The 17,670-nt window shown below is 46.1% G+C and overlaps 1 protein-coding gene across 4 annotated transcripts in view; it reads right to left on the bottom strand.

The window, feature by feature from the left end:
* The window catches only part of LOC109886001 (cytoplasmic FMR1-interacting protein 1 homolog), a 132,158-nt gene that overhangs the window by 28,286 nt on the left and 86,202 nt on the right, over nucleotides 1-17,670 (bottom strand). For all 4 annotated transcript variants that reach the window (XM_031822269.1, XM_031822270.1, XM_031822271.1 and 1 more), the window contains 5 exons: nucleotides 15,713-15,866; nucleotides 13,886-14,042; nucleotides 8,809-8,905; nucleotides 7,349-7,425; nucleotides 2,268-2,376 (listed from right to left, as the gene is read on the bottom strand). In XM_031822269.1, coding sequence (XP_031678129.1) covers nucleotides 2,268-2,376; nucleotides 7,349-7,425; nucleotides 8,809-8,905; nucleotides 13,886-14,042; nucleotides 15,713-15,866 — 594 coding nt within the window. The remainder of the gene's footprint in view (nucleotides 1-2,267; nucleotides 2,377-7,348; nucleotides 7,426-8,808; nucleotides 8,906-13,885; nucleotides 14,043-15,712; nucleotides 15,867-17,670) is intronic.

The following is a 17,670-nucleotide window of genomic DNA, read 5'->3' as shown; positions in this document are numbered from 1 at the left end:
AAACTGAACATGACAGTGTTCAGACATGTGACTAACAGAAATTGAATAATGTGTCCCTGAACAAAGGGGGACAAAGGGGGGGTCAAAATCTAAAGTAACAGTCAGTATCTGGTGTGGCCACCAGCTGCATTAAGTACTGCAGTGCATCTCCTCCTCATGGACTGCACCAGATTTGCCAGTTCTTGCTGTGAGATGTTACCCCACTCTTCCACCAAGGAACCTGCAAGTTTCCAGACATTTCTGGGGGGAATGGCCCTAGCTCTCACCCTCCGATCCAACAGGTCCCAGACGTGCTCAATGGGATTGCGATCCGGGCTCTTCGCTGGCCATGGCAGAACACTGACATTCCTGTCTTGCAGGAAATCATGCACAGAACGAGCAGTATGGCTGGTGGCATTGTCATGCTGGAGGGTCATGTCAGGATGAGCCTGCAGGAAGGGTACCACATGAGGGAGGAGGATGTCTTCCCTGTAACACACAGCGTTGAGATTGCCTGCAATGACAACAAGCTCAGTCCGATGATGCTGTGACACACCACCCCAGACCATGATGGACCCTCCACCTCCAAATCGATCCCGCTCCAGAGTACAGGCCTCGGTGTAACGCTCATTCTTTCGATGATAAATGCGAATCCGACCATCACCCCTGGTGAGACAAAACCGCGACTCGTCAGTGAAGAGCACTTTTTGCCAGTCCTGTCTGGTCCAGCGACGGTGGGTTTGTGCCCATAGGCAATGTTGTTGCCGGTGATGTCTGGTGAGGACCTGCCTTACAACAGGCTTACAAGCCCTCAGTCCAGCCTCTCTCAGCCTATTGTGGACAGTCTGAGCACTGCTGGAGGGATTGTGCGTTCCTGGTGTAACTCGGGCAGTTGTTGTTGCCATCCTGTACCTGTCCCGCAGGTGTGATGTTCGGATGTACTGATCCTGTGCAGGTGTTGTTACACGTGGTCTGCCATTGCGAGGAAGATCAGCTGTCCGTCCTGTCTCCCTGTAGTGCTGTCTTAGGTGTCTCACAGTTTACTGCCCTGGCCTCATCTGCAGTCCTCATGCCTCCTTGCAGCATGCCTAAGGCACATTCATGCAGATGAGCAGGGACCCTGGGCATCTTTCTTTTGGTGTTTTTCAGAGTCAGTAGAAATGCCTCTTTAGTGTCCTAAGTTTTAATAACTGTGACCCTAATTGCCTACCGTCTGTAAGCTGTTAGTGTCTTAACGACCGTTCCACAGGTGCATTAATTGTGGTATGTATGTATGTACGTATTTATTTATTTATTTATTTGCAGAGAATGCCAGAAGAAGAAGAATCATTGAATTACCACAGTGAAGGGTCTCGTAGTGGTTAGGGTTATAGGGGTCAGGGGTCACCTGTACATGGCGTTGTTTCAGCAGGGTCTCGTAGCGGTTGGAGGGTTAGGGGTCAGGGGTCAGAGGGTTACCTGTACATGGCGTTGTTTCAGCAGGGTCTCGTAGCGGTTGGAGGGTTAGGGGTCAGGGGTCAGAGGGTTACCTCTACATGGCGTTGTTTCAGCAGGGTCTCGTAGCAGTTGGAGGGTTAGGGGTCAGGGGTCAGAGGGTTACCTGTACATGGCGTTGTTTCAGCAGGGTCTCGTAGCGGTTGGAGGGTTAGAGGTCAGGGGTCAGAGGGTTACCTGTACATGGCGTTGTTTCAGCAGGGTCTCGTAGTGGTTGGAGGGTTAGGGGTCAGGGGCCACCTGTACATGGCGTTGTTTCAGCAGGGTCTCGTAGCAGTTGGAGGGTTAGGGGTCAGGGGTCAGATGGTTACCTGTACATGGTGTTGTTTCAGCAGGGTCTCGTAGTGGTTGGAGGGTTAGGGGTCAGGGATCAGAGGGTTACCTGTACATGGCGTTATTTCAGCAGGGTCTCGTAGCGGTTGGAGGTTTAGGGGTCAGGGGTCAGAGGGTTACCTGTACATGGCGTTGTTTCAGCAGGGTCTCGTAGCGGTTGGAGGGTTAGGGGTCAGGGGTCAGAGGGTTACCTGTACATGGCGTTGTTTCAGCAGGGTCTCGTAGCGGTTGGAGGGTTAGGGGTCAGAGGGTTACCTGTACATGGCGTTGTTTCAGCAGGGTCTCGTAGCGGTTGGAGGGTTAGGGGTCAGGTGTTACCTGTACATGGTGTTGTTTCAGCAGGGTCTCGTAGTGGTTGGAGGGTTAGGGGTCAGGGGTCAGAGGGTTACCTGTACATGGCGTTGTTTCAGCAGGGTCTCGTAGTGGTTGGTAGGGTTAGGGGTCAGGGGTCAGAGGGTTACCTGTACATGGCGCTGTTTCAGCAGGGTCTCGTAGCGGTTGGACGCAGGCCAGGGGATGTTGGCTCCCTGGTTCTTACAGTCCGCTCTCAGACGCTTGTCCAGCAACAGACTGAGCAACACAAGGAATCAAGCTTTTATCTGACACATGTTCCAATCAGAGTCTCGCCTCTAGAAAATTAACATCCGCCACTCGTACAATGTGGGCCAATTTTGGCATTGGCGGGTAAGAATGTCTATTTTATAGAAACTTTACAAAGAATGCTCATCAATTGTGTTTGTTTTTTAGTTTCCGGCCCAAACATTTTCAAGAACAATGTAAGAAGATCTACCTGACAGTGGCTGGTGGACTAAACAGTTAGAGGCCCTTCTTGTCTCTGAGCGATTCAAGTGCTTGTTTTTCAACAGTTGATACTAGAGGTCGACAGACTAATCGGCCAATTAATTAGGGTCGATTTCAAGGTTTCATAACAATCGGTAATCTGCCTTTTTGGACGCCGATTATGGCTGATTACATTGCACTCCACGAGGAAACTGCATGGCAGACTGACTGCCTGTTATGCGAGTGCAGCGTCAAAAGGACCTTGTGGCTGCAAGGAGCCAAGGTAAGTTGCTAGCTAGCATTAAACTTATCTTATAAAAAACAATCAATCATAATCACTAGTTAACTACACATGGTTGATGATATTACTAGTTTATCTAGCATGTCCTGCGTTGCATATAATCAATGCGGTGCCTGTTAATTTATCATCGAATCACAGCCTACTTTGTCAAACGGAGGATGATTTAACAAAAGAGCATTGCCGAAAAAAGGACAATCTTTCCACATATGTACCTAACCATAAACATCAATGCCTTTCTTAAAATCAATACACAGAATTATATATTTTTAAACCTGCATATTTAGCTAAAAGAAATCCAGGTTAGCAGGCAATATTAACCAGGTGAAATTGTGTCACTTCTCTTGCGTTCATTGCACGCAGAGTCAGGGTATATGCAACAGTTTGGGCCGTCTGGCTCATTGCAAACTAATTTGCCAGAATTTTACATAATTATGACATACATAGAAGGGTTGGACAATGTAACAGCAACATTTAGACTTATGGATGCCACCCGTTCGACAAAATATGGAATGGTTCTGTATTTCACTGAAAGAATAAATGTTTTGTTTTCAAAAGGATAGTTTCTGGATTTGACCATATTAATGACCAAAGGCTCCTATTTCTGTGTTTATTATGTTATAAATAAGTCTATGATTTGATATTTGATAGAGCAGTCTGACTGAGCGGTGGTAGACAGCAGCAGGCTTGTAAGCATTCATTCAAACTTTACTGCGTTTGCCAGCAGCTCTTGGCAATGCTTGAGGCACAGCGTTGTTTATGACTTCAAGCCAATCAACTCCTGAGATTAGGCTGGCAATACTAAAGTGCCCATTAGAACATCCAATAGTCAAAGGTATATGAAATACACATGTTATAGAGAAAAATAGTCCTATAATAACTACAACCTAAAACTTCTTACCTGGGAATATTGAACCACCAAGCTTTCATATGTTCTCATGTTCTGAGCAAGGAACTGAAACGTTAGCTTTCTTACATAGCACATATTGCACTTCTACTTTCTTCTCCAACAATTTATGTTTTCATTATTTAAACCAAATTGAACATGTTTCATTATTTATTTATGTGTTATATTAAGTTAAAATAAAAGTGTTCATTGTTCATTCAGTATTGTTGTAATTGTTATTATTACAAATATATACTTTTTTATTTTATTTAAATTAGCCGATTAATCGGTATCGGCTTTTTTTGGTCCTCCAATAAACAGTATCAGTGTTGAAAAATCATAATTAGTCGACCTCTAGTATTTAGGTTACTAGTCGACCTCTAGTATTTAGGTTACTAGTCGACCTCTAGTATTTAGGTTACTAGTCGACCTCTAGTATTTAGGTTACTAGTCGACCTCTAGTATTTAGGTTACTAGTCGACCTCTAGTATTTAGGTTACTAGTCGACCTCTAGTATTTAGGTTACTAGTCGACCTCTAGTATTTAGGTTACTAGTCGACCTCTAGTATTTAGGTTACTAGTCGACCTCTAGTATTTAGGTTACTAGTCGACCTCTAGTATTTAGGTTACTAGTCGACCTCTAGTATTTAGGTTACTAGTCGACCTCTAGTATTTAGGTTGCTAGTCGACCTCTAGTATTTAGGTTGCTAGTCGACCTCTAGTATTTAGGTTACTAGTCGACCTCTAGTATTTAGGTTACTAGTCGACCTCTAGTATTTAGGTTACTAGTCGACCTCTAGTATTTAGGTTGCTAGTCGACCTCTAGTATTTAGGTTGCTAGTCGACCTCTAGTATTTAGGTTGCTAGTCGACCTCTAGTATTTAGGTTACTAGTCGACCTCTAGTATTTAGGTTACTAGTCGACCTCTAGTATTTAGGTTGCTAGTCGACCTCTAGTATTTAGGTTGCTAGTCGACCTCTAGTATTTAGGTTGCTAGTCGACCTCTAGTATTTAGGTTGCTAGTCGACCTCTAGTATTTAGGGTTGCTAGTCGACCTCTAGTATTTAGGTTACTAGTCGACCTCTAGTATTTAGGTTACTAGTCGACCTCTAGTATTAGGTTACTAGTCGACCTCTAGTATTTAGGTTACTAGTCGACCTCTAGTATTTAGGTTACTAGTCGACCTCTAGTATTTAGGTTGCTAGTCGACCTCTAGTATTTAGGTTGCTAGTCGACCTCTAGTATTTAGGTTGCTAGTCGACCTCTAGTATTTAGGTTACTAGTCGACCTCTAGTATTTAGGTTACTAGTCGACCTCTAGTATTTAGGTTACTAGTCGACCTCTAGTATTTAGGTTACTAGTCGACCTCTAGTATTTAGGTTACTAGTCGACCTCTAGTATTTAGGTTACTAGTCGACCTCTAGTTATTTAGGTTACTAGTCGACCTCTAGTATTTAGGTTACTAGTCGACCTCTAGTATTTAGGTTGCTAGTCGACCTCTAGTATTTAGGTTGCTAGTCGACCTCTAGTATTTAGGTTGCTAGTCGACCTCTAGTATTTAGGTTGCTAGTCGACCTCTAGTATTTAGGTTGCTAGTCGACCTCTAGTATTTAGGTTGCTAGTCGACCTCTAGTATTTAGGTTGCTAGTCGACCTCTAGTATTAGGTTGCTAGTCGACCTCTAGTATTTAGGTTGCTAGTCGACCTCTAGTATTTAGGTTGCTAGTCGACCTCTAGTATTTAGGTTACTAGTCGACCTCTAGTATTTAGGTTACTAGTCGACCTCTAGTATTTAGGTTACTAGTCGACCTCTAGTATTTAGGTTACTAGTCGACCTCTAGTATTTAGGTTGCTAGTCGACCTCTAGTATTTAGGTTGCTAGTCGACCTCTAGTATTTAGGTTGCTAGTCGACCTCTAGTATTTAGGTTACTAGTCGACCTCTAGTATTTAGGTTACTAGTCGACCTCTAGTATTTAGGTTACTAGTCGACCTCTAGTATTTAGGTTACTAGTCGACCTCTAGTATTTAGGTTACTAGTCGACCTCTAGTATTTAGGTTACTAGTCGACCTCTAGTATTTAGGTTACTAGTCGACCTCTAGTATTTAGGTTACTAGTCGACCTCTAGTATTTAGGTTGCTAGTCGACCTCTAGTATTTAGGTTGCTAGTCGACCTCTAGTATTTAGGTTGCTAGTCGACCTCTAGTATTTAGGTTGCTAGTCGACCTCTAGTATTTAGGTTGCTAGTCGACCTCTAGTATTTAGGTTGCTAGTCGACCTCTAGTATTTAGTTAGCTAGTCGACCTCTAGTATTTAGGTTACTAGTCGACCTCTAGTATTTAGGTTACTAGTCGACCTCTAGTATTTAGGTTACTAGTCGACCTCTAGTATTTAGGTTACTAGTCGACCTCTAGTATTTAGGTTACTAGTCGACCTCTAGTATTTAGGTTACTAGTCGACCTCTAGTATTTAGGTTACTAGTCGACCTCTAGTATTTAGGTTACTAGTCGACCTCTAGTATTAGGTTACTAGTCGACCTCTAGTATTTAGGTTACTAGTCGACCTCTAGTATTTAGGTTACTAGTCGACCTCTAGTATTTAGGTTACTAGTCGACCTCTAGTATTTAGGTTACTAGTCGACCTCTAGTATTTAGGTTACTAGTCGACCTCTAGTATTTAGGTTACTAGTCGACCTCTAGTATTTAGGTTACTAGTCGACCTCTAGTATTTAGGTTACTAGTCGACCTCTAGTATTTAGGTTACTAGTCGACCTCTAGTATTTAGGTTACTAGTCGACCTCTAGTATTTAGGTTACTAGTCGACCTCACCTCTAGTATTTAGGTTACTAGTCGACCTCTAGTATTTAGGTTACTAGTCGACCTCTAGTATTTAGGTTACTAGTCGACCTCTAGTATTTAGGTTACTAGTCGACCTCTAGTATTTAGGTTACTAGTCGACCTCTAGTATTTAGGTTACTAGTCGACCTCTAGTATTTAGGTTACTAGTCGACCTCTAGTATTTAGGTTACTAGTCGACCTCTAGTATTTAGGTTACTAGTCGACCTCTAGTATTTAGGTTACTAGTCGACCTCTAGTATTTAGGTTACTAGTCGACCTCTAGTATTTAGGTTACTAGTCGACCTCTAGTATTTAGGTTACTAGTCGACCTCTAGTATTTAGGTTACTAGTCGACCTCTAGTATTTAGGTTACTAGTCGACCTCTAGTATTTAGGTTACTAGTCGACCTCTAGTATTTAGGTTACTAGTCGACCTCTAGTATTTAGGTTACTAGTCGACCTCTAGTATTTAGGTTACTAGTCGACCTCTAGTATTTAGGTTACTAGTCGACCTCTAGTATTTAGGTTACTAGTCGACCTCTAGTATTTAGGTTACTAGTCGACCTCTAGTATTTAGGTTGCTAGTCGACCTCTAGTATTTAGGTTGCTAGTCGACCTCTAGTATTTAGGTTACTAGTCGACCTCTAGTATTTAGGTTACTAGTCGACCTCTAGTATTTAGGTTACTAGTCGACCTCTAGTATTTAGGTTACTAATCGACCTCTCGTTGATATAGTCCACGTACCTTCCAGCTAGAATCTTGTAGTAGGCAAATATCTGATCAGCCAGCTTGTAGACAAACTGATCGAAACACAGGTTGACCTGCAGAGGATGTCATATAGGAAGTACAGTATCAGTCATCATACAGATTAATACAGGTTGACCTGCAGAGGATGTCATATAGGAAGTACAGTATCAGTCATCATACAGATTAATACAGGTTGACCTGCAGAGGATGTCATATAGGAAGAACAGTATCAGTCATCATACAGATTAATACAGGTTGACCTGCAGAGGATGTCATAGAGGAAGAACAGTATCAGTCATCATACAGATTAATACAGGTTGACCTGCAGAGGATGTCATATAGGAAGAACAGTATCAGTCATCATACAGATTAATACAAGTTGACCTGAAGAGGATGTCATAGAGGAAGAACAGTATCAGTCATCATACAGATTAATACAGGTTGACCTGCAGAGGATGTCATAGAGGAAGTACAGTATCAGTCATCATACAGATTGACCTGCAAGAATCAAGGAACAAAGACATGGGCATTAATGATCAAGACTCATGTAGTGATGACTAGTCTAATGGTGAACTAGTTACCTCTGCTGTAGTGATGACTAGTCTAATGGTGAACTAGTTACCTCTGCTGTAGTGATGACTAGTCTAATGGTGAACTAGTTACCTCTGCTGTAGTGATGACTAGACTAATGGTGAACTACATACCTCTGCTGTAGTGATGACTAGTCTAATGGTGAACTAGTTACCTCTGCTGTAGTGATGACTAGTCTAATGGTGAACTAGTTACCTCTGCTGTAGTGATGACTAGTCTAATGGTGAACTAGTTACCTCTGCTGTATTGATGACTAGTCTAATGGTGAACTAGTTACCTCTGCTGTAGTGATCACTAGTCTGATGGTGAACTACATACCTCTGCTGTATTGATGACTAGTCTAATGGTGAACTAGTTACCTCTGCTGTAGTGATCACTAGTCTAATGGTGAACTAGTTAACTACATACCTCTGCTGTAGTGATGACTAGTCTAATGGTTAACTAGTTAACTACATACCTCTGCTGTAGTGATGACTAGTCTAATGGTTAACTAGTTAACTACATACCTCTGCTGTAGTGATGACTAGTCTAATGGTTAACTAGTTAACTACATACCTCTGCTGTAGTGATCACTAGTCTAATGGTGAACCAGTTACCTCTGCTGTAGTGATCACTAGTCTAATGGTGAACCAGTTACCTCTGCTGTATTGATCACTAGTCTAATGGTGAACTAGTTAACTACATACCTCTGCTGTAGTGATGACTAGTCTAATGGTTAACTAGTTAACTACATACCTCTGCTGTAGTGATCACTAGTCTAATGGTTAACTAGTTAACTACATACCTCTGCTGTATTGATCACTAGTCTAATGGTGAACTAGTTACCTCTGCTGTAGTGATGACTAGTCTAATGGTTAACTACATACCTCTGCTTCTATCTCATCGTAGAGGAACTGCTTCTTGAACTTGGTCAGGGCGTAGTGGGCACTGTCATTATAGAGGTCCAGAGGATACAGCACATACCTGGGGGACGAAAAATACATTTCATTTTGTAGCAATGAGAGAGGACAGGACATAGATTTTGTCAGACAACCTCTCCCTCAACGTGATCAAGACAAAGGAGATGATCATGGACTACAGGAAAAAGAGGGCCGAGCAGGCCCCCAAGTTTCATCGACGGGGCTGTAGTGGAGCGGGTCGAGAGTTTCAAGTTCCTTGGTGTCCACATCACCAACAAACTATCATGGTCCAAACACACTAAGACAGTCGTGAAGAGGGCAGGAGAAAATATTTGGCATGGGTCCTCAGATCCTCAAAAAGTTCTACAGCTGCACCATCGAGAGCATCCTGACCTGTTGCATCACCGCCTGGTATGGCAACTGCTCGGCATCTGACAGTAAGGCGCTACAGAGGGTAGTGCGAACGGCCCAGTACATCACTGGGGGCAAACTTCCTGCAATCCAGGACCTATATAATAATGTCAAAGACTCCAGTCACCCTAGTCATAGACTGTTTTCTCTGCTACCGTACAGCAAGCGGTACCGGAGTGCCAAGTCTAGGTCCAAAAAGCTCCTTAACAGCTTCTATCCCCAAGCCATATGACTGCTGAACATTTAATCAAATGGCCACGCGGACCATTTACATTGACCCCCCTTTGTCTTTACACTGCTGCTACTCACTATTTATTGTCGATGCATAGTCACTTTACCTCTACCTACATGTACAAATGACCTGGACTAACCTGTACTCCCACACATTGACTCTGTACCAGTACCCCCTGTATATAGCCTCCACATTGACTCTGTACCGGTAGCCCCTGTATATAGCCTCCACATTGACTCTGTACCGGTACCCCCTGTATATAGCCTCCACATTGACTCTGTACCGGTAGCCCCTGTATATAGCCTCCACATTGACTCGGTACCGGTAGCCCTTGTATATAGCCTCCACATTGACTCGGTACCGGTAGCCCTTGTATATAGCCTCCACATTGACTCTGTACCGGTACCCCCTGTATATAGCCTCCACATTGACTCGGTACCGGTACCCCCTGTATATAGCCTCCACATTGACTCGGTACCGGTACCCCCTGTATATAGCCTCCACATTGACTCGGTACCGGTACCCCCTGTATATAGCCTCCACATTGACTCGGTACCGGTAGCCCCTGTATATAGCCTCCACATTGACTCGGTACCGGTAGCCCCTGTATATAGCCTCCACATTGACTCTGTACCGTAATACCCTGTATATAGTCTCCACATTGACTCTGTACCGTAACTCCCTGTATATAGCCTCCACATTGACTCTGTACCGTAATACCCTGTATATAGTCTCCACATTGACTCTGTACCGTAACACCCTGTATATAGCCTCCACATTGACTCGGTACCGGTAGCCCCTGTATATAGCCTCCACATTGACTCGGTACCGGTAGCCCCTGTATATAGCCTCCACATTGACTCGGTACCGGTAGCCCTTGTATATAGCCTCCACATTGACTCGGTACCGGTAGCCCCTGTATATAGCCTCCACATTGACTCTGTACCGGTAGCCCCTGTATATAGCCTCCACATTGACTCGGTACCGGTAGCCCTTGTATATAGCCTCCACATTGACTCTGTACCGGTACCCCCTGTATTTAGCCTCCACATTGACTCGGTACCGGTAGCCCCTGTATATAGCCTCCACATTGACTCGGTACTGGTAGCCCTTGTATATAGCCTCCACATTGACTCTGTACCGGTAGCCCCTGTATATAGCCTCCACATTGACTCGGTACCGGTAGCCCTTGTATATAGCCTCCACATTGACTCTGTACCGGTAGCCCTTGTATATAGCCTGCACATTGACTCGGTACCGGTAGCCCTTGTATATAGCCTCCACATTGACTCGGTACCGGTAGCCCTTGTATATAGCCTCCACATTGACTCTGTACCGGTAGCCCCTGTATATAGCCTCCACATTGACTCTGTACCGGTAGCCCCTGTATAAAGCCTCCACATTGACTCTGCACTGCTGCTACTCACTATTTATTGTCGATGCATAGTCACTTTACCTCTACCTACATGTACAAATGACCTGGACTAACCTGTACTCCCACACATTGACTCGGTACCGGTAGCCCCTGTATATAGCCTCCACATTGACTCGGTACCGGTACCCCCTGTATATAGCCTCCACATTGACTCGGTACCGGTACCCCCTGTATATAGCCTCCACATTGACTCGGTACCGGTAGCCCCTGTATATAGCCTCCACATTGACTCGGTACCGGTAGCCCCTGTATATAGCCTCCACATTGACTCTGTACCGGTACCCCCTGTATATAGCCTCCACATTGACTCTGTACCGTAACACCCTGTATATAGCCTCCACATGGACTCTGTACCGGTACCCCCTGTATATAGCCTCCACATGGACTCTGTACCGGTACCCCCTGTATATAGCCTCCACATTGACTCTGTACCAGTACCCCCTGTATATAGCCTCCACATTGACTCTGTACCGGTACCCCCTGTATATAGCCTCCACATTGACTCTGTACCGGTACCCCCTGTATATAGCCTCCACATTGACTCTGTACCAGTACCCCCTGTATATAGCCTCCACATTGACTCTGTACCGGTACCCCCTGTATATAGCCTCCACATTGACTCTGTACCGGTACCCCCTGTATATAGCCTCCACATTGACTCTGTACCGGTACCCCCTGTATATAGCCTCCACATTGACTCTGTACCGGTACCCCCTGTATATAGCCTCCACATTGACTCTGTACTGGTACCCCCTGTATATAGCCTCCACATTGACTCTGTACCGGTACCCCCTGTATATAGCCTCCACATTGACTCTGTACCGGTACCCCCTGTATATAGCCTCCACATTGACTCTGTATCGGTACCCCCTGTATATAGCCTCCACATTGACTCTGTACTGGTACCCCCTGTATATAGCCTCCACATTGACTCTGTACTGGTACCCCCTGTATATAGCCTCCACATGGACTCTGTACCGGTACCCCCTGTATATAGCCTCCACATTGACTCTGTACCGGTACCCCCTGTATATAACCTCCACATTGACTCTGTACTGGTACCCCCTGTATATAGCCTCCACATTGACTCTGTACCGGTACCCCCTGTATATAGCCTCCACATTGACTCTGTACCGGTACCCCCTGTATATAACCTCCACATTGACTCTGTACTGGTACCCCCTGTATATAGCCTCCACATGGACTCTGTACCGGTACCCCCTGTATATAGCCTCCACATTGACTCTGTACTGGTACCCCCTGTATATAGCCTCCACATTGACTCTGTACCGGTACCCCCTGTATATAGCCTCGTTATTTTTATTTTATTCTGTTACTTTTTATATATTTTTTACTTTAGTTTATTCAGTAAATATTTTCTTAATTCTTTCTTGAACTGCTTTGTTGGTTAAGGGCAAGTAAATATTTCACCGTTTTTTAATTCATTAATTAATTTCACCTTTATTTAACCAGTAGGCTAGTTGAGAACAAGTTCTCATTTACAACTGTGACCTGGCCAAGATAAAGCAAAGCAGTGCAGCACAAACAACAATATGAGGATGAAGTAGTTGGATGGGCTGTTTACAGATGGGCTATGTACAGGTGCAGTGATCTGTGAGCTGCTCTGACAGCTGATGCTTAAAGTTAGTGAGGGAGATATGAGTCTCCAGCTTCAGGGATTTTTTGCAATTCGTTCCAGTCATTGGCAGCAGAGAACTGGAAGGAAAGGCAGTGGGTGCTGCTATGGTGACCAGTGAGCTGAGATGAGGCAGGGCTTTACCTAGCAGAGACTTGTAGATAACCTGTAGCCAGTGGGTTTGGCGATGAGTATGAAGCGAGGGCCAAACAACGAGAGTGTACAGGTCGCAGTAGTGGGTAGTATATGGGGCTTTGGTGACAAAACGGATGGCACTGTGATAGACTACATCCAATTTGCTGAGTAGATTATTGGAGGCTATTTTATAGATGACATCGCCGAAGTCGAGGATCGGTAGGATGGTCAGTTTTACAAGGGTATGTTTGGCAGCATGAGTGAAGGATGCTTTGTTGCGAAATAGGAAGCCGATTCTAGATTTAATTTTGGATTGGAGATGCTTAATGTGAGTCTGGAAGGAGAGTTTATAGTCTAACCAGACACCTAGGTATTTGTAGTTGTCTACATATTCATTTTCAAGTCAGAGCCGTCCAGAGTAGTGATGCTGGACGGGCGAGCAGGTGTGGGCATCAATCGATTGAAGAGCATGCATTTAGTTTTACTTGTATTTAAAAGCAGTTGGAGGCCACGGAAGGAGAGTTGTATGGCACAGTGTCCAAAGAAGGGCCAGAAGTATACAGAATGGTGTCGTCTGCGTAGAGGTGGATCAGAGAATCACTAGATATAGGTATGTAGCAGTTTGGGTCTAGTGTGTCCCCCCCTTTGAGGAGGGGGATGACCGCGGCAGCTTTCCAATCTTTGGGGATCTCAGACAATACAAAGAGAGGTTGAACAGGCTAATAATAGGGGTTGCAACAATTTTGGCAGATAATTTTAGAAAGAGAGGGTCCAGATTGTCTAGCCCTGCTGATTTGTAGGGGTCCAGATTTTGCAGTTCTTTAAGAACACCTGCTATCTGGATTTGGGTGAAGGAGAAATGGGGAAGGCTTGATATCTATCTGGATTTGGGTGAAGGAGAAATGGGGAAGGCTTGATATCTATCTGGATTTGGGTGAAGGAGACAAAGTTAGATTTATTTTGAAATTACATGTGGCTCCTACCTGTATTTGTATAACTTGATGAGACAATTCATTTATTTTAGTTTCGACGGTATGAACATCGGGAAACCACCCAACAGGAGTGTCGGACGGACACACACACACACACACACACTGCTCTAACATGGTGTCTTACTCCATCATAGAGGCCTCCTTGAGGTTACAGGGGACGGACAGATGAACGGACACACACAGTAGTCTAAACAGTGTCTTACTCCATCATAGAGGCCTCCTTGGTCTCCAGTATGTGGTCTGTGAGGATCCAGGGCATGGACATCTCGATGGGGAACTGGATCCTGCGCCCCATGGTCAGCTCCAGGAAGAACTCTCTGAACCACAGCTGAGACAGGTCACAGCACTGCTGTAGGGTCTCTGTTAGGGGACAGAGGGTTAGAGAGGGGGCAGAGGGTTAGGGAGGGGACAGAGGGTTAGGGGGGACAGAGGGTTAGAGAGGGGACAGACAGAGGGTTAGAGAGGGGACAGACAGAGGGTTAGAGAGGGGACAGAGGGAGGGTTAGGGGGGGACAGAGGGTTAGGGGGGGACAGAGGATTAGGGGGGAACAGACGGAGGGTTAGGGGGGGATAGAGGGTTAGGGGGGGACAGAGGGTTAGAGAGGGGGCAGACGGAGGTTTAGGGGGTTAGAGAGGGGGCAGACGGAGGGTTAGGGGGGGACAGAGGGTTAGGGGGGGACAGAGGGTTAGAGAGGGGACAGACGGAGGGTTAGGGGGGGACAGAGGGTTAGGGGGGGACATAGGGTTAGAGAGGGGGCAGACGGAGGGTTAGGGGGGGACAGAGGGTTAGGGGGGGACAGAGGGTTAGAGAGGGGGCAGAGGGAGGGTTAGGGGGGGACAGAGAGATAGGGGGGACAGAGGGTTAGAGAGGGGACAGAGGGTTAGAGAGGGGACAGACGGAGGGTTAGAGAGGGGACAGATGGAGGGTTAGAGAGGGGACAGACAGAGGGTTAGAGAGGGGACAGATGGAGGGTTAGAGAGGGGACAGACAGAGGGTTAGAGAAGGGACAGACGGAGGGTTAGAGAGGGGACAGACGGAGGGTTAGAGAGGGGACAGACGGAGGGTTAGAGAGGGGACAGACAGAGGGTTAGAGAAGGGACAGACGGAGGGTTAGAGAGGGGACAGACGGAGGGACAGACGGAGGGTTAGAGAGGGAACAGACGGAGGGTTAGAGAGGGGACAGACGGAGGGTTAGAGAGGCGACAGACGGAGGGTTAGAGAAGGGACAGACGGAGGGTTAGAGAGGGGACAGACGAAGGGTTAGAGAGGGGACAGACGGAGGGTTAGAGAGGGGACAGACGGAGGGTTAGAGAGGGGACAGACGGAGGGTTAGAGAGGGGACAGAGGGTTAGAGAGGGGACAGACGGAGGGTTAGAGAGGGGACAGACAGAGGGTTAGAGAAGGGACAGACGGAGGGTTAGAGAGGGGACAGACGGAGGGACAGACGGAGGGTTAGAGAGGGGACAGACGGAGGGTTAGAGAGGGGACAGACGGAGGGTTAGAGAGGGGACAGACGGAGGGTTAGAGAGGCGACAGACGGAGGGTTAGAGAAGGGACAGACGGAGGGTTAGAGAGGGGACAGACGGAGGGTTAGAGAGGGGACAGACGGAGGGTTAGACAGACAGGGGGAGCAGGAGGTACCGGCTGCATCATCCTATGTCCTCTGGTCTAAAGTGGTGCCATCTGGGATGTAGACTCTGTCCCTACCGGTCTCCTTACCGCTGAAGTCTGTCTCTACCGGTCTCCTTACCACTGAAGTCTGTCTCTACCGGTCTCCTTACCCCTGAAGTCTGTCTCTACCGGTCTCCATACCGCTGAAGTCTGTCTCTACCGGTCTCCTTACCGCTGAAGTCTGACTCTACCGGTCTCCTTACCCCTGAAGTCTGTCTCTACCGGTCTCCTTACCCCTGAAGTCTGTCTCTACCGGTCTCCTTACCCATGAAGTCTGACTCTACCGGTCTCCTTACCCCTGAAGTCTGTCTCTACCGGTCTCCTTACCCCTGAAGTCTGACTCTACCGGTCTCCTTACCGCTGAAGTTGAGCAGGTGAGTATAGAAGAAGGACTCTCTGTGGAACTTCTCCATGTCCATGATGGTGGGTCCCTCCAGACAGCTGCGGAGGGTCTTCTTAGAACCACTTTTATCAGCTATCAGAGACTCCAGCATGGTACGAACCATGTACAGCTACAGAGGAGGAGGAGAGGAAGAGGAGGGAGGAGGAGGAATGGAAAGGTACAGAAGGGAGGAGGAGGAGAAATTAGGTTTAAGGTTTAATAAAATGTTTTTATTAAACCTTAAACCTAATTTCTCCTCCTCCTCCTCCCCTCTATATTCAATTTCTGTTTGGTCTCCACCAACACTGTTCTGTATGTAACTAACTTCTAGTTGGTCTCCACCAACACTGTTCTGTATGTAACTAACTTCTGGTTAGTCTTAGGAATGTTAATGGTTAACCGCTGGAAATACATTTGATTGGTACTGCTTATCGGTCTACAGGTTCAAAAAGGGCTGCAAAGGGGTGTGTAACTGGTGGCAGTGAAACAAGACTCTGTAAAGGGGTGTGTAACTGGTGGCAGTGAAACAAGACTCTGTAAAGGGGTGTGTAACTGGTGGCAGTGAAACAAGACACTGTAAAGGGGTGTGTAACCGGTGGCAGTGAAACAAGACTCTGTAAAGGGGTGTGTAACTGGTGGCAGTGAAACAAGACTCTGTAAAGGGGTGTGTAACTGGTGGCAGTGAAACAAGACACTGTAAAGGGGTGTGTAACCGGTGGCAGTGAAACAAGACTCTGTAAAGGGGTGTGTAACTGGTGGCAGTGAAACAAGACTCTGTAAAGGGGTGTGTAACTGGTGGCAGTGAAACAAGACTCTGTAAAGGGGTGTGTAACCGGTGGCAGTGAAACAAGACTCTGTAAAGGGGTGTGTAACTGGTGGCAGTGGAACAAGACTCTGTAAAGGGGTGTGTAACTGGTGGCAGTGAAACAAGACTCTGTAAAGGGGTGTGTAACTGGTGGCAGTGAAACAAGACTCTGTAAAGGGGTGTATAACTGGTGGCAGTGAAACAAGACTCTGTAAAGGGGTGTGTTGCAGTGAAACAACACTCTGTAAAGGGGTGTGTAACTGGTGGCAGTGAAAACAAGACTCTGTAAAGGGATTTGTAACTGGTGGCAGTGAAACAAGACTCTGTAAAGGGGTGTGTAACTGGTGGCAATGAAGCAAGACTCTGTAAAGGGGTGAGTTGCAGTGAAACAAGACTCTGTAAAGGGGTGTGTTGCAGTGAAACAAGACTCTGTAAAGGGGTGTGTTGCAGTGAAACAAGACTCTGTAAAGGGGTGTGTAACCGGTGGCAGTGAAACAAGACTCTGTAAAGGGGTGTGTAACCGGTGGCAGTGAAACAAGACTCTGTAAAGGGGTGTGTAACTGTTGGCAGTGAAACAAGACTCTGTAAAGGGGTGTGTAACTGTTGGCAGTGAAACAAGACTCTGTAAAGGGGTGTGTAACTGGTGGCAGTGAAACAAGACTCTGTAAAGGGGTGTGTAACTGGTGGCAGTGAAACAAGACTCTGTAAAGGGGTGTGTAACTGGTGGCAGTGAAACAAGACTCTGTAAAGGGGTGTGTAACCGGTGGCAGTGAAACAAGACTCTGTAAAGGGGTGTGTTGCAGTGAAACAAGACTCTGTAAAGGGGTGTGTTGCAGTGAAACAAGACTCTGTAAAGGGGTGTGTAACCTGTGGCAGTGAAACAAGACTCTGTAAAGGGGTGTGTAACCGGTGGCAGTGAAACAAGACTCTGTAAAGGGGTGTGTTGCAGTGAAACAATACTCTGTAAGGGGGTGTGTTGCAGTGAAACAAGACTCTGTAAAGGGGTGTGTAACCGGTGGTTTTGTTGTAAACAAGACTCTGTAAAGGGGTGTGTTGCAGTGAAACAAGACTATGTAAAGGGGTGTGTTGCAGTGAAACAAGACTCTGTAAAGGGGTGTGTAACCGGTGG

Source organism: Oncorhynchus kisutch, linkage group LG4 (genome assembly GCF_002021735.2).
Source record: "Oncorhynchus kisutch isolate 150728-3 linkage group LG4, Okis_V2, whole genome shotgun sequence".
Lineage (NCBI taxonomy): Eukaryota > Metazoa > Chordata > Actinopteri > Salmoniformes > Salmonidae > Oncorhynchus > Oncorhynchus kisutch.
Note: the sequence above shows the minus strand (reverse complement) of the source record. Positions and strands in the feature narration are given on the sequence as shown.